The sequence below is a fragment of the Brachyhypopomus gauderio genome, chromosome 13 (assembly GCF_052324685.1).
Source record: "Brachyhypopomus gauderio isolate BG-103 chromosome 13, BGAUD_0.2, whole genome shotgun sequence".
In the NCBI taxonomy this organism is placed as follows: Eukaryota; Metazoa; Chordata; class Actinopteri; order Gymnotiformes; family Hypopomidae; genus Brachyhypopomus; species Brachyhypopomus gauderio.
Window position 1 is genome coordinate 18045160 of NC_135223.1, and position 19898 is coordinate 18065057.

General features: G+C 44.4%; 1 protein-coding gene across 3 annotated transcripts; it reads right to left on the minus strand.

The window, feature by feature from the left end:
* Positions 1 to 210: 210 nt before the first annotated feature.
* itgb1a (integrin, beta 1a) lies at positions 211 to 19422 on the minus strand. Of its 3 annotated transcripts, XM_076971394.1 has the most exons (18): positions 19137 to 19422; positions 18457 to 18557; positions 10084 to 10150; positions 9590 to 9675; positions 8875 to 9094; positions 8620 to 8790; positions 8051 to 8289; positions 7684 to 7839; positions 7417 to 7512; positions 6755 to 6844; positions 6339 to 6479; positions 5917 to 6119; positions 4633 to 4871; positions 4286 to 4508; positions 3898 to 4124; positions 3487 to 3653; positions 2421 to 2498; positions 211 to 2025 (listed from the first exon to the last, which is right to left on the minus strand). In XM_076971394.1, exons 3-17 carry the CDS (start codon positions 10148 to 10150, stop codon positions 2421 to 2423), a joined length of 2403 nt encoding a protein of 800 aa, XP_076827509.1. In that variant the 5' UTR covers positions 18457 to 18557; positions 19137 to 19422; the 3' UTR covers positions 211 to 2025. The 3 variants fall into 3 exon arrangements, with proteins under 3 accessions (XP_076827509.1, XP_076827508.1, XP_076827510.1); XM_076971393.1 differs by lacking the exon at positions 18457 to 18557; XM_076971395.1 differs by lacking the exons at positions 2421 to 2498; positions 18457 to 18557.
* Between the last annotated feature and the right edge of the window lie 476 nt (positions 19423 to 19898).

The following is a 19898-nucleotide window of genomic DNA, read 5'->3' on the forward strand; positions in this document are numbered from 1 at the left end:
AATCCCAGACGTCCTCTTCTTTCTTGCCTCTTTTCTGCCCTCTGCAGGATCTGATGAACACTACATAGACTATTGTTATGAAGATTAAAGTACGTTTTCTGTCACTGGTGTACCACTGCTTGGTGTGCACACTACACCCAAACATAAACCAGCTAAAGGGGACACTGTAAAACAGTACTGATTCCAAGAAGAGAAAGCAAGGCATTCCAATCATTTTGTGTTTTATTTTAATAAATAAATTCAAAACGGCATGGCAATAGTGAACATGTTTTAAAGGCACTTAAAATCGAAGACTCAAGCTAGCATTTGACACATCCTTGGTGCTGTGGTACTGCTATTTTCAAGATGTCTGTCAAATATCAGTTATTTGCCTTGCTAATTGCTGCTCAGTAAAACAAATGCAGAATATTTAAGCGTACGCACGTTGAATTATACCTTCAACAGAAGTAGACAGATTCAGAAAGTACAATGTCTTCCTTGGGATTTTGTCACGACGGTAATTTTACATTCTAGACCTGTAGATCGAGGTCTCCCCAAATCTGACTGTGCTACATCTCAGGAAAATAAAATCACACAACCAAGTACCATGACATTGTTTTTCACAAATCAAGTATTTTAACCAAAATTCGTACCAGTGGTTTCTAAGTCTACTTTTTAATGTCTGTGTCTGAATTTAACTTCAGATGTGTGAATGTGTAACTCAGTTCACTTCAGTTTCAATAAAGACCAAAAATAAGAAATAAAATTGGTGGATTAAAACGGTATGCAGATATTCACCTGAAATGGTCGTTTGCAAGTTTATCTATCGAAATTGTCTAGGTTTAATAATTTTATTGTTTTAGTATAGGCATCAGTGACTACTGACTTCCTTATGAAAGGCGACTTTTTACAGGGAGAAATTCTGCAGTGTAATACTTCATTAGATAACTATCATCCAAACTGCTCAACATAAACCATACAGAAAGGGAAAGAAATGGGACATGTGCCACTATAAATGAAACTACCTTAAAGGATTTACAAATAGGACTGTTGAACATTACTGCATGTTCAGAAATATCAAATGTCTGATAACACGATAAGAAGCCTGCAAAATAGCCCAATACATGGTTAGCATGTATCCATGAGTTCACTGGCATAATAAGATTAAAATCAAAGTAAGAATCGGTACCATGATGGTCAGGCACGTCAGACCATTAATGGGATAAAACATTTCTTATTGTGACTGTCAATGCAGCATAATGGTTCATCAGGATTTACAAAGCTGCCTGTAGAAATGTTCTGAATGACCAAAGCAGATTATTACTGCTGTGTGGGTGCTGACCATGCCTTCCAGTAATCACTTACAGACTGAGGAATGAATGTGGACCTATAGAAAAACTCTGACAACATAGTCTCGAGTTCAAGGCAACTCCTGCTTTACCCAAAAAGTCCTCCTCCACATTCTCTGCCCCCTCTCTTTCATAAAGGACTGAGGGAGAGAGAAGCAAAGGAGAACAGGAGGAGGTGGGGTGCAATTACTTTGTCACAGGGAGTTAGCTGAGGGGGAGGAGTTTCACGCCTGGACCTTGGCCCAAACTTCAGTTATCCCATAACTGTATTTACCTTAGTAACGGTTTGATTATTTTCAAATGGTACATTTTCACTGGATCAAAATATAGAATGAAAATGCTCCCAAAGCATTGGGAAACTTGTAAGCATGTGTGTGTGTCTTGTGTACAGAGAAGGGAAGCATATAAATGGTATTCAGAACAAGAAAAACAGACACAAATGAAAAGTCTTTACAAACTGTACACATTTTGCAATGAAACACAAGAAGATGCACATAAATGTGGTGTGTCCTAATGCAGTGCTATGATATAAAAATGCACATTTCTAAAAATAAAATGAAAACACAAATGAATGGGAGAGAATATTCAAAAGTCAAATGAATACTGTAACACACAGTGGCGGCTGCAGGCATTATTTCCCTTCATACTTTGGATTGACCACAGTTGTAACTGCACTCTTGTAGATCGGATTTTCCCCCTGTAAACAGGACCAAATAACCACATGAAAACAGAAAATTACTGATATTTGTAAATGTTCAAATTAATTTGAGTTAAAACAGGCAACCAGAGCACCCATTAGCTCATGCTGCAATAAGAAACAGCTCATAAGTGCACACACAAATTTAAATCCTAAACTGATTTTAAACATCACAAAGAAACATCATAAAGACAAAAATACACAGAAGAATCCCACACACTTACCTACTAGAGATAAAGTTTATATTATTTAAATAAAATAAATAATGAAATGATGGTTCATTATTAGTAAATAAATATAGGTAGTAAAAATGGCCATAGCAAAAGAGCGAATCACACAGTGAGTGTCACCCAGGGCACCAGAACATGCAGAAGAAGGTGGAAAGGAATACACACTTAAAGAACTGCAGTTTTACGTCCATAGTTTGGATTCTGGAAGTTATTAATAGGACTCCTGTAAATTGGATTCTCTTGCTAAGAGGAAAAAGGGCACAGAAGTTGAAAAGAAGATGAAACAGAGGAGAGAGAGATGACAAAAACGCAGAAGAAAAAGCAGAACAGAGATGATGACGCAGGGTGAAGAGAGAACACACAAACAGATGCTATGCCTCAGGAACAGCTCATTGTTACAGTACTACAGGACGATACAGCTCTTTGCAAATCTGCAGATTTACACCCCTTCAGCATACTTAAGATACAGCGCTAAAGAAATGTTCGGTATTGATTAGGAGGTTACGTCTGGCCTAATGTGTGATGGAGCTCAGAGCACTTAAGGTAATTGCTCCATCCTTCATCATAGGCCTTCCAAGATGTTCTTAATCACAGTTACTAAGAGTGGATTAACTATAGGACACTGGGGCCTTTGTGCTGCTGTGAAGGATTTACAAGGTTTTATGTCCTACCTGTGTCACACACATGGGAACCGCACATGAGATTGAAAAGAGGTGCTTAAATTCAAGATTAATGTTAAAAACCAGAACGTCGGATTGTGAAGGTGTTGTATAAGGACTAGTTAAGCATAATCCAGGCATAAAATTCTGGTTGATTGGATAATTTTTCTTTGCTTTTTTGAATAAAAATTTTATTCACATCTCACAACTGTTTAGATTGGCATGGTTTAAACACAAAACAATTGTAATCTGGCCCACTGCAGTCTATTCTTTCTGAACTGCAGAGGGCAGCACTGAGCCACCCAGCCTCACCAGACCAATCTAAACAACCACACCTAGAAACAAAACCTCACAATCCAAAATGTCTCTCTCTTGCTCCACAGCTGTTAGAAGTAAACTTCAAGACATCAAGACAGACATGTTCTTATTTTCCCTCTTAACAATGGTTGCAACTTCACTAAACCTCTCAGACTAAATATCAAGCCTGATTAGAGTAGGGGCGATATATTCCAGTAAGGACTCCGTGTCTGGTAAAGCTCGTGTGAAAACTGACAGTACAGGCGTTTCCTCACCGTATCCCATTTGGCGTTCATTTTCTCTTTCTCAAACTTTGCAAACTCCCGGCGGTCATGGATGATCATCAGCAGTTTCCAGATGAGCAGAAGGGCCAGACCGATCAGCACGATGCCCGCCACCACTCCCGCCACAATGGGGATGATATCTGGACCCGCCGGACACTCTGATGAACACAGGTGGACACAGGCGTCACTGCCTCTGACAGAAAATGCTTTCTATTTTTTGTATATATTTGTGCCATGTTATTTACACACAGATTATTCATCCAACCTACAAGTTTCGCCATTCAGGCGCTACTTTCCGTGAAAGGTATGAACGAAACAAAAGTGATATGAGCCGAGGATCTCCACTCCCTTTCTTTAAAAAGTGTCTTAACGTTGTGCTGTGATGAACCTTTCCAGATTTACCCAAGGTCTCCACGACGTGGACTTCAGTTTGGTTATTGACGGCGTACGTGTAGTAGAACCAGCAGTCGTTGGCGTCCCTCTCCTTGCAGTGCATGAGGGGGAAGACCTGAACGGGCTGTGGCAGCTTCTCCCGGTCCTTCACCTTGATGAGGGTGAAGTAGTTACAGTCTCGTTCACACGTCTCCTTCTTCTCCCCGGTGCCAAAGGCCCGGCACTGCACACATGCCCTGTGAAGAGACAAACCGCATGTTACCCAAGTGGCTGTATTTAACTTGCGTGAAGGAAAATATGGGATCGTACCCAAAATGCCACGTCCAAAAGCCTTTTTAATTAGGGCTGACGGAGGACACCCCCTTTGGGGCGGGTTCTGGAGGCTCTCTGTGCTTACTTGTGTTCGGTGCAGACGCCAGGGCAGGTGGGGCAGATCTCACAGGTGGGACCCTGGAATTTGGGATCAGTACACCTGCAGGCACCACACTCACAGAGGCCTCTGCCGTTGCAGATCTGGTTGTTGGAGGCCAGACAGGTGGAGGTGTCCAGAGAGCAGTCGCACGCACTTCCAGTGTAGTTCACGTCACAGACGCACACTCTGCATTCACAGCGTCCATGGCCTGTCGAGAGAGAGAGAGAGAGAGAGAGAGAGAGAGAGAGAGAGAGAAAGAGAGAGAGAAAATTAACAACTGTAGTGGGAAAAAGGCTCCTCTTTAAGTATCACTGGTTCCAGAGCAGGCGTACCTCCACACAGCTTGTTGTTGGAGCGGTCGCAGTTGAAGTTGTCACACTCGCAGTACTTGCCACTGTAGTACTCCTCGGGGTTGTCCCTCTTCTTACACTCGCACTTCCCGCACACGCACTCGCCGTTGTTGCTGCACAGGTCTGTGCCGTTGTCCTTGCGGCAGTTGCGGTCCAGGTCCTCGCTGGACACCTCGTCCCGCCGGCACTCGCAGTCCCGGCCGATGCGGCCCTTGTTGCACCTGGGAGGGGGGGAGGGGAGACCTTGAGTCGACACACCACGGCCACACTCCGTGTAAGGTGTGCTGAAGCGGGGGTTAAAGCGAGGCTGAAGTGGGGGTTAAAGCGGGGCTGAAGCGAGGGTTAAAGCGGGGGTGAAGCAGGGGTTAAAGCGGGGGTGAAGCAGGGGTTAAAGCTAGGCTGAAGCGAGGGTTAAAGTGGGGCTGAAGCGAGGGTTAAAGCGGGGCTGAAGCGAGGGTTAAAGCGGGGCTGAAGCGAGGGTTAAAGCGGGGCTGAAGCGAGGGCTGAAGCGGGGCTGAAGCGGGGCTGAAGCGGGGGTTAAAAGCGGGGCTGAAGCGGGGGTTAAAAGCGGGGCTGAAGCGGGGGTTAAAGCGGGGCTGGAGCGGGGGTTAAAGCGGGGCTGGAGCGGGGGTTAAAGCGGGGCTGGAGCGGGGGTTAAAGCGGGGCTGGAGCGGGGGTTAAAGCGGGGCTGGAGCGAGGGTTAAAGCGGGGCTGAAGCGAGGGTTAAAGCGGGGCTGAAGCGAGGGTTAAAGCGGGGCTGAAGCGAGGGTTAAAGCGGGGCTGAAGCGAGGGTTAAAGCGGGGCTGAAGCGAGGGTTAAAGCGGGGCTGAAGCGAGGGTTAAAGCGGGGCTGAAGCGAGGGTTAAAGCGGGGCTGAAGCGAGGGTTAAAGCGGGGCTGAAGCGGGGCTGAAGCGAGGGTTAAAGCGGGGCTGAAGCGAGGGTTAAAAGCGGGGCTGAAGCAGGGGTTAAAAGCGGGGCTTAAAGCGGGGCTGGAGCGGGGGTTAAAGCGGGGCTGGAGCGGGGGTTAAAGCGGGGCTGGAGCGGGGGTTAAAGCTGGGCTGAACCGAGGGTTAAAGCAGGGCTGAAGCGAGGGTTAAAGCAGAGCTGAAGCGAGGGTTAAAGCAGGGCTGAAGCGAGGGTTAAAGCAGGGCTGAAGCGAGGGTTAAAGCAGGGCTGAAGCGAGGGTTAAAGCAGGGCTGAAGCGAGGGTTAAAGCAGGGCTGAAGCGAGGGTTAAAGCGGGGCAGTACCGGCGGGCTCGAGACTACCTGCAGGCGCCACACTCGAAGGTGCCGTTGCCATAGTGACAGAGGTCCTTGCTCACAATGCCATCTTTCTGGCACTCACAGTCACAGATAAAGCTGAGTCTGATCTCCACTTCCTCAGTAAAGCCTAGGGGTCTGATCTTTATGGTCTCAGACTTGCTATGTTTGGGGCAGCCCTGAGCAGTGATGTTTATGCTGAAGGAGACCTGGGATCACAAAGATGGGTGCAGTTTCTATTAAAATTACATAACCTAGCATTTCAGGTTCCAAGTTCACTTGTTAATAATGGCTTTGTAACATGACATTGTTACACAAAATATCATAAATAACATGGACTCCCAACACACTATACTGTGAGAACAATCCAGCTCCCCGCACATGGAGTCTGATATGCACATAAGCCTTTACACTCGCCAGATTCTCACCTCATCTCCAATGGAGATGTTGGAGCATTTCCGTCCGTCCTCTCCGGTACTGACCACGCCGTTTTTGCAGCGGGATTGGTACGTGATGGTCACTCCTTCAGGCAACTTACTGTTCTCCAAAATCACCTCAGAGGACAAAGACTGAAGCAGAGGGGGGCAGACGCTTATACAGAGATCTATCGCTACGTAATGATTTAATGATCGACCATGCTAGTTGCTCGCAAGCAAATAAACCTTAGATACATGAAACCGAATGGCCACAGAAACAGCCTGACAGGACCAAAGCTTTTTCCACCGAGCAGCCCATGTTTACGCAGGCTGGGACCTCCGTGTAGAAGGACGAAAGGGAGGGAGAAGGCGTTTTGGAATATGTATGCTTGAACAGTAGAGAACTTAAACGTAGCCGATATGCTCACATTGTAGGCGTCGATAATAAGGTTGATCACATTGCTGGAGTTTGCTGACAGAGTTCCCACTGCGGATTTTGGAATGAGGTTTTTCAGTTCCTGTGGAAGATTGGAAAAAACACACAAAAATGTTTGGGAGTAAGCCATGGAATGGAGACAAATATAAAAAAATGAAGTCTAGAACAGTCTAAAAGGGAGTTTGTTTTATAACAGACCTATATACGCTTTAGCCAGGAATGCTAAATGGTGATTTTGGAGTGTGGTGAAAGTTAAGTCTGGAGCTCAAAGCTATTTTTAGCCTTATGGCTTTCCAAATTCAGAGAGATGAAGCACTGAAGGGAGGACTCAATGAGCCTGGAATATAACGCTGGTTATTATCAGATTTATTCAGTTTCAACACAGAGATAAGGGAAGCTCAGAAGGCAGCAGGGTTGGGCTTATCTTTAGGTTAAAAAAAGAAAGACAAATAGGCAATGGGCCGATAGCATATTTTTATAGACTTCAAAGGCTTCGACCAACCAAATAGTGGGAAAGATTTTAATCTGGACAAAAAGAAAATTCTATAAACATCAACATCAAACATGTTTAAAGCCTGGAACAAGTGGAAACACAAACAACCACACGTGCACGTGATCAGATCGTTCTCGGCACAGTAAGTCGTGGCAGCGTACTTTATAAACAGGCTGAAATTCCTCCGTGACGGCAAAGATGGTTTGGATGTTGTTGTCACTCAGTTTTTGCACCAGATGGGCTATGGATGGGTAGTCCTGTCAAAGACATCATTAAATGAATAAGCACTCAACTGAACATCTATGAGCATGTAAACGTTTTCCACACTACTGGAGGCTCACACCACTGAGGCAGTGGCGTCCACACTTTTGTAAGTCGCTCTGGATAAGAGCGTCTGCTAAATGCCATAAATGTAAATGTATACATACATAATGGTGACTCATAGTGTACATGTTGTTCTCCAGGTGGCATTTGCCATCATTGGGAAGCACAATTCCACCTAGTTTTCCATCTCCTGCAAAGTGGAAACCAGCATCTGTGGAAAACACCAGCAAACGAGTGACGTTTCTCCAGCCGATATGCTCCTGTGAAGGGTGGAGGAGAAGGAGGTGAGAAGAATGTCCAGCCAAACAGCACAGCAACACAACCGCTTTGTTCAATACATTCTTGCAAATAAACACACCTCCCTGTCTTTATCTCCCTCTGCCACATTAACATACTGATAACAATACCTCCAGGTAATAAATGGAAAAAAAAAAAACTCCTCTTCCTCATTCTGAAGGTCTTCTCACTCACCCCACAGACGGCCACCTGCATGATGGCGTCGAAGCCTCCCTCTGGGGAGTCCAGGTTGCCCGAGATCTGCTGCTGGCCCACCAGAGTGTTGAACTGCTTCCCGTTGCTTGTGAGCTTCAACACGTTCTTGTAGCTGAACGGACTGGTGCAGTTCTGGTCCCCTGTGCAGGGGTTTAGCAGTTTTGCAGGCGTGGTGCTGATATACGGCATCACCGTCTTCTCCACGAATGAGCCGAAACCTAACAGACAGAAGCAAGGGGGCCTTTAGGGGCTACGAGGTTATAACCCTTGATATGCACATATGTGGGGGAAAAATATTATTTCCAAAACATCTTACTTTGCCTTTTATTTTTACAGTGTACAATTAGAGACCAGAACATGTTCACGATTTCTTTAGAGGAATTTAAAACAAACACTAAAACAGTGTGTTAAATGTTTTTCTTTTACTATCATAGTCAATTAAATTGATTAATAAGATAAGCCCACTGTTTGTCACTGCATCAACTGACTAGAAAACACTGACTCTTATAATGAAAAAAACATCTAAAACAACTAAAATCAAAGCCCACCAATACGAAAGTCAGACGTGATCTTGGACATCTCCAACATCAGGCTGGTGCCAAGATTTTTGACGTTTTCCAGGTCATCCTTCATAGAGTAGGACAGGTCCATAAGATAATACAGGTCTATAGGATAGTCCTCTGCCCTTTTGAACTTCAGATGTATTGTCTGGGCTTCCCCTACAGGAAGGAAAACACAATCTCAGTCACTAAGTACACACACAGTGTTTCTACTGCTCCAGCAGCCCCCCGGCGCGGCCGTACCAGAGCGGAGGCTCAGGGCGAGCTTCTGGGGCTGGATCTGGGTGATGTCCTCCGGCTTCAGCTTCTCGCCCCCTTTCTTGCGGTTGGTGACGGGTTTGTTTCGGAGGATCCTCTGGCTCCCTCGAGGGTTCTCGATCTTGGCGGCCAGACACCCTCTCTTCTTCAGAGAGTCTAGCTCGTCGCAGCGGGCCGACGTGGGCTCACCCTGTTTCAGGAATTCCTGCGTGAAGGGGCCAGAGAAGAGTGTATGTGTGCACATCAGCATGGTCTGGGATCCAGTGTGGAGTAACTAAAGTATGCTCTAAAGCGTGAAGCAATATACAGAGAGCAATCCACCAGATTTTCAAAAAAGGCTCAAATAACCATGCGCCTCATCCACTGCTATCAACTGCTTGTCTAAATTTAATGCTGATTGATTTATGAGTTTATGATATTCATTACGACTCTCATAATCCACAGACACTTTGCATGGATTCGGTAAGCAGGACATTAAGTAAGTCTTTGTGAGTCCAGTCTCAATCCCACACAAATCCACACAGAACAGGAAAGTGAAGTGGTGAAACTCCAAACATCACAAATGACTTAATTAGCCAAACTGCTGTGTTATCAGGCCCGGATCACAGTGTTCCTGGGTTTGTTTTATAAGCAGCCAAGAAAACAAACCAAACAGAGACCCGAACCCCCAGAGAAGGCCTCATGTGCGAGCCCCGCTCACCGAGTCCGTGCACCAGCCACACTTAGCGCCCGCCTGGATGCAATCGCCACACGACTCCGCGTTAGCCTTGATGCATTCGTTCCCCTCTGCGAAAAACAAAAGCAAGAGGAACAGATTTCAGAAACGCCCGTAAGGAGGGAGCAACTAAGCAAGAATGAGAATAATGACGTCAGCGAGCACTGGCGCTCCCTCTCGCCCAGACCGCTGCATCTGAAACTCTGTGGTCATCAGTAATTGGAGCCAGAGATGGTCTCTGCCATGTTTTCCATTATGTATAGTGCTACAGTTAAGCATAGGTGGAGTTATTACGTCTGGATAATAACGTGAGGACATCGCCCTGAAAGAGGGCTTCGTTCTCGCAGAGGGTTTCTAAATGCTCATTTTAAACGACATTTTGGTTGAACTAAAATGAACAGGATTAGACAGAAGCAGCAGCAGTAGGACGTGAGTAACATTCCTCGTGGAAGGAGAAAGTGAAATTGGAATCATGTTACCTGGCTGGGCACTGCTGTAGCACACAGCTCCTAACAACGCCCATATGACAAGTAGTTTAAGGTCCATCTGAAACAAATGGAAGGCAAAGGAAAGCAACATTTACACAGCAGCAAATGGAAATGTCAAATGCTGGCGGAGATGGCCAATATACTCAATACTGGATAAAAAAAAAACCATACATTTATGTATATTCATAAATAGCTTTGGCATGCCACATGACAGACTGCTTCCAGGTCATTTATAAGTCTTGTAGTATGGTGGAGGTCATAAACCTCCACCAATCAGCAATGCTTTTCTATTCTGAGTGCTGGGGCCAGAGGACCTGGGGGTTAATCTCAGTACTGCCGTCTCTCCTGTGGCATTCCCGGCCCAGAGCAGCCCTAGCTCATTTGGTGTCCGGCTGTTTGCCACTGGCTCGCGTCTCTGCCAGAAAACTGTCACGTTCCTTTAGCTGTGTTCCTTTAGAGGTGTTACCACCGGGGATCTTTTATTTACAACCGCAAAATGTATACTTTTTAATTAATATCAAGTCATGTATGTTCGGGGTTCAGGATTTTACAGGGTCCGCAATAACACGTTCTGCCATGATGTGCATTTGAGAATGTTTGTGTAGTCTTTAACCTGCTTTGCAGTGCACAGCATCACATCGGTCCATTTCATCAAAATCAGCAATGCTTTACAGGACGCGTGAAACGTGTGCCACTCCCATAAATAATTCAGGTCCATTTGGGTCAGGGACATCTGTTTAGCGTTCCAACCTCTCTCCCCATTCATGCCAGCACTCAAATTAACTAGCAGAGCTCTCGGAGGACTTGCGTGTTTGGAATGGCTGGCAGTTCAATACACAAATGGCTCTCCTTCCAGGTAAAGCATTATTGATTTCTGATGAATGCAGGTCTCCATGACTACCAAGGCCAGGAAATCGTTTAGATTATCAGGCTCCTCATAACAAGGCTTTGTGATGGTGGGAACACGGAGAACGTAGGAGGCTACGAGATGCTGCGGGCCTTCAACACTCGTCTTCACTGAGAGTGCAACGATGGCGTCAGATTGTGCAATGTTAACTTTCGATTGTTAAATACAACTGCATCTGAGGTTACAATTTACTTTAGTCTTTGTATTTCTTTTTAAACAAGTACATCAACAAACTTAAGTAATCAAACAGATGCGTATTAAACTCCAGATTCCTCAGACTCTTCCACAGACTTCAGCAGCAAAGCACTGCGCAATAGGATCGACTAGGACTAATTTATCTGACGATGCACTCCGGCTATAAATGCACAGCACACAATGGAAGGAGAGACCAACATTAGAATGACAAAAGGACACTGGGTAAATGCTGGTAGGCCTGTGGTACATTGGAATGACATGGCACGTCTGAAGGCACAGACCTGAAGCAGGCTGGCAGCCACAGCAAGGCCTGGCCAGGGACGCAGGGGGAGGGACACACGGCTTCAGTCTGTGAGAGCCCGCCCACCTCACGCAACACGACGCATGTGGTTCACATTACCAACCAATAGGCAGAGCAGAGCTCTTGAGGAATTCCGCCCTATTGCACACGGCCGTCAGGCACAAGAGAGTTACTGTTTATTGCAAACCGGCTACAGTGTGGTCTTTTTAAACTCCCACTGGGAAGACAACTGTTGGGGCAAATGATTAAATGATAGGAAAAAAAATACAAAACCATTTTGGATATGGAGTTTATTGACTGCACTGTACAATTTGAATTGTCTTTAATAAACATTCCTTCCATATAATTAGATTTAGGTTTACAAAACAAGACAAGCTGCTAGCACGTAGTATATAATCTAACCTGCTCTTAAAAGAATCAGCTGTTTTGCATACATGTGCATCTGCACTTTGTGTTGCTGTATTGCTTACCACCTGTTATATACAGAAAGCAGACAGGCTGTCGGGCAGTGAGACAGGATTAGATCATGTGTGACAGTATCCTCTGTAAGGTCACTTCCAGTTACGCTCTGACATCACACTGATGCTATTACCCCCAGCTGCTGACGAACACTGACTGTAAACACGAGCTGTCCATACAGCACTGCGAAAAATATTGGAAAATGACCGAACTGATCTGAGCCTTCTCGTAAGTGGTCAGGAGGGCAAGTGACAAATGAAGTGAATGTCACACGAAATCCTCCAGCTCTCCGATGTCTCGCGTGACCGAACAAACATGCCCTCCATTTGAAACGGGGCCAAGAAACCACGGGCTCATCAGCAATTCACACGAGGAGCCCCTGACTGTAGCCCAAGAGCGGGACACGCATATCACACACCAGCGAGGTATCGTCTACACACGTGGAGGAGATGGCCAACAGCTGGTTCTGTTTAGCGCAGCTCGGCAGCTGGGGAGAGGAATGCAGTGGACATTCTCTGAGCAGACCATGGAGACCTCAGATACACGATGCACGGTACGTCCTACGGAGACTAGCTGAGAGTCTATTAAGACGAATACATTTTTAGCAATAGGGGCTGTATGCACCGGGTTCAGATGGAATGGAAATAGGCATTTCAAAAGAATTTTCCATGAACGGTACGCCTGCAACATCAATCCAAATGACACTAATGAAGATGAAGAGTTCAGCAAAGGTTGCTTACATTTCATTTTCTGTTTAGCTTCTCAATTATAGCTAAGTTATAAAACACAAATATCAGCATATGCAAATTGTTTTTACCAGGCAATGACCAGTAACATTGTTGAAATAATCCAGAGGAACTGTTAGAAATCATCAAACAAAGAAAAATGAAACCAAGTCTATTACTCATCGAGAAAGTGCATTAGAGTAGCAATGTGGGAACACTCTGATTGTGCTTACTGGACAGCATGGGTCTATGTCCAAGTTTGCTGAGGTGAACTTTGACAGACCCTTATGGGATGGTCAGGCTAGGGGGAAGTACCTCAGACTAAGAATAGCCAGTCCTGCACAGAGAAGAGAGAAGAGTCTCTTGAGGAGAAAAACAGGAAAGAGAGGCCCTGCAGAGTGAAGACTAAACGCCTCCCTTCTTCTCTCACTCTCTCCCTCCCGCAGACTCGGAAAAAGGAATCAGAATACACAATTAACGATCCTGTTCTGCGTCTCCCACATTGAAAGATCCAAATACAATCATGACATAACACCCACTGTAACCAGGAGGAGCATGTAATGAGGTCCAAGTTTAAGTGGAACAATCTGCCCACAGTCTTAAAATAGCCCCGCCCTCTCCCTCTCTCCATCTCTCTCTTCACACATTCTTTTTCACTGAAGTCATTTTTTTTACCAGGCAATGAGCATTAACATCTATTTTAGATCAGTTTCTTGATCAACCATGACAGAGATCCCAAAAACCAACATACAAGCTATCAGCCTATTGAAGTGCTTTACGTGAATAAATGTGCGTGTACACTAAAAACAGTCAGCTAATACAAACATGGCACAGTGTCTAAGTGCTTACCAATCAGCACATTCTTGCTGTGAATCAAATTTTCAAAAAAAAAAGAAAAAAATATATAATCTAATTATATATATATATATATATATATATAGTTGTTGTAGATTAGAGCCTTTCTATTGACGTAAGGGATCGTCTTCCTTGTAGAGACACATGTCTGGAACATCTGTACACTCCCTCAGTGTTGATCTGTTCTCCTCCGTCCCTAAACCACTGGCACCATGTTCCACAAACAGACCAAAAGAATCTTTTACATGTGTAACTCTATTATTGTGGTGGCTATAACCAACTATGACTATAAATCAGTGAAGAAATGGATTATGAATATCTTACTTTTGCCCCTTTGCTTAACCTTGATTCACTAACAAAAATTTTAAAGCATATTAAATATGTAAATATGCACCGTAAATTTTGAAAAACTCTCACTGTTTTGTTAACATCATGTGCTAAGCTAAAACACCTTTATTCATAGATACCAAAATGGTCAACAAATTGCTTCTGAAAGAAGCGAGAGCTGAATTTGTTGGTGTAAGCAGCCCTGGGTCTGGCCAATCACGCAAGTGCTGAGCTGGCTTTCTTTTACCAGCCCATCAGCCTGGCACCGGGCCCTCAACCTTCTCCGAGAGAGTCTGGGAATTCAAATGAGCCCTCGTCAGACATGGCCTCCGAGCTAAGACGAACAAATGAATGTACATCCCACCAGAAGGACTCATAACACAGCCAGATTGTCTCGAGGACAAAATGTCTTGTGGCCTTTTGGGGGTAGGGGGTCTGTTGAATCCACACATGTGGCTATAAAAGAAAAAACAGCATGTGGGCTGGAATAGAGCAGTGGCGTCTGGGGTGGGGATTCAGCACTGGAAATGCCATCACCATGATTTAAGACCCAGGAAGACACGCCACGGCAACCCGCCCATGGATCCCTGTCATTAGTCCAACGACCGATTCATGGTGTCGCGCAGAGGAGAGGATGCAGGGAGAGCACCAGCTCGGAACAAGATCGAGGGCACTACTGCAGCAAGACGAGGGCACTACTGCAGCAAGACGAGGGCACTACTGCAGCAAGACGAGGGCACTACTGCAGCAAGACGAGGGCACTACTGCAGCAAGACGAGGGCACTACTGCAGCAAGACGAGGGCACTACTGCAGCAAGACGAGGGCACTACTGCAGCAAGACTGCACTTAGATTGTACTAAGCTACAAAGGCAGAGGGTTGGGAGCCAAAACAAGCCCTCTGGGCTTTACAGGACTGTTGATATCCTGCTGTCCTGTAATTTTGAACTTATATATGGGGATGAAGGCTTTCAAATTAAAGATGACTGTGTGAACTTTGATCCTAAGCTATTTGAAGTTTAAAGTGTACACAGCCAGTTAAAAAAAATAAGTGTTACTGGACCTGTCACACGCTCACATGCATCATCAAAATTGACTGGGTATTTGTTTCTTTTTTTTCCTGAATTCAACACGGCTTTGGATGTTTCTCTACATGTCCTCTTGCATGATAATAGTTTATTCCATATTAGTTTCAAATGTATCTGATTTTTTTTCTGAACTCATTTGAATTTGGTATGCAAGAGACAGTAAGATAAGGATGTAATACTCAGTGTTCAGTATGAATAATTCTACTTCATCTGTAAGAAACACCAAATGAACAAATAGTAACCCCCTAGTTTGCATTTATAGTGGTTATTTTGGGAATCAGGCTGTGAACACTGCAGCGGACATTCAGGGCTAATTAGAAACACCCTTCAGCCAACTTTGAACAAGCATAATGCGCAAAAACATCCACCAGACCCATGTCTCCTATTGGGCTGGAGGACACCGCTGCATTTTATGTCTGTTGGGCAGCAGAATTTACACCAAGTTATTGCGGCTAGCATGTCCGCAGCACATGGTAATGCTGTGTGGTGGCTACCATGTTTTATAGTTCATCTGTGCTAACACACCATTATTATACAAGGACAAAAAGTAGCGTCCGCAGCTGCCAAGAGGCCATTTCATGCACTGCATTTATGTGATAAGATCTTGTGAAATGAGGAACTTTAACATGCCGCTCACAAAACATCCAGCATATCACAAACCCATTTTGCATGCAACACAGTCCACCATGTGACCCACACAGACAGACATCCTTCCACACAGGTGGACAGACTAAGTCAAGCTTGCTTGAACGAGTCTGGTGCTACAGTATGCTGGGAAAATGCAGAAGCATATAAACAGTATATTAAAAGTACAAGATGTCATATATCTAGAATGGTAAAGGACAACACCTCGCAGCAATGTGGGCAGAAGCTGCGATAAGAACTAAAAAATAAGACTAATAACTGTAATGCTAAAGAATATTTCAACTGAAAACTGAATTGAATTTGAATATCCTACTTGGTGCATCTGCAAATGCAAGATATGGAAAAACAGCAATACACTTACATCTAACAAAAGTATTGGGAAAAATATTTCTGCTTTTCCCAAATATATCCAATATATATGAGAACATATGAATGAAGGAACATAAATGAGCCTGGACACATTTCCAGGAACAATACTGAACATGATTTACAACAGTGCACACTCAGGGATCAGAATGTACTCCATAAACCAAGTGAGTTCTTCAAAACAACCCAAATACACCAAATACTTTCTTAGGGTCCAGGTGAGCTGGGACGATCTAAGTGTTCTAGGATTCACACTTGCAAGACCTGCTCTGTGTTCTAGGATTCACACGTGCAAGACCTGCTCTGTGTTCTAGGATTCACACGTGCAAGACCTGCTCTGTGTTCTAGGATTCACACGTGCAAGACCTGCTCTGTGTTCTAGGATTCACACGCGCAAGACCTGCTCTGTGTTCTAGGATTCACATGCGCAAGACCTGCTCTGTGTTCTAGGATTCACACGCGCAAGACCTGCTGTGTTCTAGGATTCACACGTGCAAGACCTGCTGTGTTCTAGGATTCACACGTGCAAGACCTGCTGTGTTCTAGGATTCACACGTGCAAGACCTGCTGTGTTCTAGGTTTCACACGTGCAAGACCTGCTGTGTTCTAGGTTTCACACGTGCAAGACCTGCTGTGTTCTAAGATTCACACGTGCAAGACCTGCTGTGTTCTAGGTTTCACACGTGCAAGACCTGCTGTGTTCTAGGTTTCACACGTGCAAGACCTGCTGTGTTCTAAGATTCACACGTGCAAGACCTGGTCTGCAGTGGCTTTGAGTATATGGTGCTACGTCACCCACATGGTGTTGGTACCAGCAGTCGACCTGTTTCCTGGAAGCTCAGCTCTCAGTGCTACAACTGTAGCTGCTATGTAAAAACAAGTTTATATATATAAACATTATATTTAATGTTTCTGTAATTATTAACGTTTTATTAGCGTAGCCATAGAAAGTGGACATAACACATTACACTTTATTCTTTAGTAGTACAATATTTTTCTGTTTCTTTTCAGAAAATGTTACTATCTTTTTGTGGAAGAAATTTTGATATTCCACTGAATACGAACATGTGAATGTAATCTGCTTGTGCTAAACAATCTACTGAGGTCAAATGGTCTAAAAGGAAATGTTGGTAGATGATGGAAAAATGTATGTATGTATTTATGGAAACAGAAGTGAAAGAATGCTGGCTCTCTACACAAAAACACGAGTGAGCATTTTGGACAAATGAAATAGAGCGCAGGCACAATTTGCAAATGTCAAACGTATATATGAAATGAGATGTGAAAAGACAACAACAGAAATGAGAAAAGACCAGTAAACAGAGAGGACAACAAACAGGAAGATCAGAGCAGAACTTAAAAAAAATCTGAAAGGGTAGAAGACCGTGTGAAGAGAGCTCGTGGTGCTCTCTCTCTGTCTCTCTCTCTCTCTCTCTCTCTCTCTCTCTCTCTCTCTCTCTCTCTCTCTCTCTCTCTCGTGAATGTTTGTGTGGCGTGTGCAATGGGGAGACTGGAATTCCACAATACAGTTTAACGTTGCTATTAATCAAACAGAGTAGAGTTGTTCTTTGTAATATTGTTCCACAGATTCAAACATTTCCACGATACCTTAGAGTACACATTTCATTTTATAGTGCATTATCTTGCAGTAATCACTAACAGTGGTATAACATTCTATCCGCCTGCGTCTTGGGAACCAGAACAAGGCTGCATTTCCCTTTAGGGGGATAGAGTGGTCAAACATAATCAGGATGGTGCAACACACACTCTCAACAAACAGCACTTGTGTGTAATAAGGCCCCACAGGCAGGAACAGGCCTTCAGAGCAGCAGCTGCCCATGATCTGGGGGTCACCGTCTTGACACCAGCTGACAAACTCAACCTGCGCCACACATGGTCACAAACACACCTCTCCGAGATAAACACACTGGTCCACTCCCCTGGTTAAAAGTCGCTTCTCTTGACTCCTCGGTTCCACCCACACTAGCACCTCCTCTCCTCCAACCTCAGTGTTAACGTACAGCGCTAAACAAGTTGTCCCATTCTGTTACTATATGAAGGACGCAACTCGAGAGGCTAGACATCCCTCTCCAGGCTAAAACGGCTAAAACGTGGCTCACTGTCCCTGTCCGGTCAGCCCGGCTTCTCTCAGCCCTGGGCCAGTGCCGTTTGGAGGGCTCTGATTCACACTGAGGTGGTGTTGTCTTCTGACGGTCGCACTGGAGGACCACTGATGGTTTTAAAGTTTCATTAGTTTATACAGACTACAGAGCTGTGTGGATGGTGATGTAGTCTGTAGTCTGATGATGATTTAGTCTGTTAATGTAACTGTGCTGTGACCAATCAGGAGGGTTTTAAAAAGTCTGATCTGAACATGTGTGGCATATGTAGTTAATACTGCTTGAGGGGGGCAAAACTGGAGCATATTTCTGTTTGCAGGTTAATGTGATTAATCCTGCAGCTTCCCTGATTAGTCCTTTATCATCCATACTACATACCCTGGGGGAGGGGTGGGGGGCTGCTGCCTCCCTAGGCCTGCTAATGTCCAGCCGCAATCAATCACCTAACACCCCTGGATCATTTTCAAAGGCTTGATGTTCTGACAAATTCAAACAAAGGCAGACATCCTCATTCAGTACTAAGGTCCCAGGCATTTGATCAACATTCCTTTAGGTTTTAGTTTGCTGAAAATCTTTAACTCAATCAAATGTTGAGTTATTTGCAAAGGAGACCAAGCACTTTGATCATAACACAAGGCAACATCCAGAGTTGTTTTGGTCTTCAAGTTTTGCCTGGTGTTTCTTTTACAACTTGGCTATTGTAGGAGAACGCTATATTTAAGGGTGTGATGCGATGATGAGAGTATTTTTGAGTCACTCTCTGAAACAAGAAGCAATCTCAATGCTGACGAGCTTTGCTTTTTATTTTCACACCAACCGTTATTCAGACCCATCGGCTATAATATATATTTGAACTGTGCTTACGAACGAACTCTTTTGCTAACCTAATATTTACATCACACTGAAAAAGTCTACCACAAATAAAAGACAGCTATAATCCTCTTGACTGAAATGAATCCTAGAAAAAATCACAATAACTGTGATTTTTTTTATAAGAAGAAAAAATGCAGACAGAAAAAAACACCGACACTTGATGGAAAAGAGAAAAGGCACAGTACCTCTATCCTCCCTTCACTTTGGTGACTTCATATGTGTTTTATACGCGCTCCTCGCTCCTCGACCCCGCGCTCGGCTGTTGCGCGCCTGCTTCCACAACGACTCGTCGCCAGTTAAACAAACGACTTGTGTACAAATTACTCCATTGTACCCGAAATCTGGGAAGAAACGAACCACTCCAAGATATCTATCGTAATATATTGGCAACTTTACATGCGTTCATTGTCCCGAACCCGTAATAAGAGAGCCGTCCGCCGCCTGGGAGGCAGTCTGCTATGAAAAAAAAAGTGTGAGGTCAACGTCCGCGCGCGCGCGCGTGCCCGCCCCCACAGGAAATACCTCACACACGTCACGAGCTTCTGCTGGAAAATGAATAATAATAATAATGTCAATAATAATAATAATAATGTCTATAATAATATTAGCGTCACAGACACAACTGCAATATAAAATAGTAAATAGTATAATGTGAATAAATACCGTAGGCCCGATAGATATCAGTACTAAACGTTTTCAGAGATCCACAGGAATATTTACCAGTATGACGTTTGAATAATACCAACACAATGTTGATATATAAAATATGATTGTGTGCAGCATACTTTCTGTTGGCAAACTGATTGTTTATATTGTTCTGTTTCATACTGCAAGCGTTGTTTTTTTACATGAATGTCCCGCCCTCAGGCTGTAACTTTTGCCAGCAGTCAGCTAGTTACGTACAACCATCCCAAAAGCACACAAAGGTACCGTTTGTGTGTGTGTGT

Bases quoted from the DNA above. Each gene is read 5' to 3' on its own strand.
- itgb1a (XM_076971393.1), bottom strand. From the start codon at position 10,150: ATGGACCTTAAACTACTTGTCATATGGGCGTTGTTAGGAGCTGTGTGC. The intron at 7,840-8,050 runs GTGAGTGAGAAG...CACCCTTCACAG, and splicing joins TGCAGGTGGCCGTCTGTGGG to GAGCATATCGGCTGGAGAAA. The intron at 6,480-6,754 runs GTGAGCATATCG...CCTCTGCTTCAG, and splicing joins TTATTATCGACGCCTACAAT to TCTTTGTCCTCTGAGGTGAT.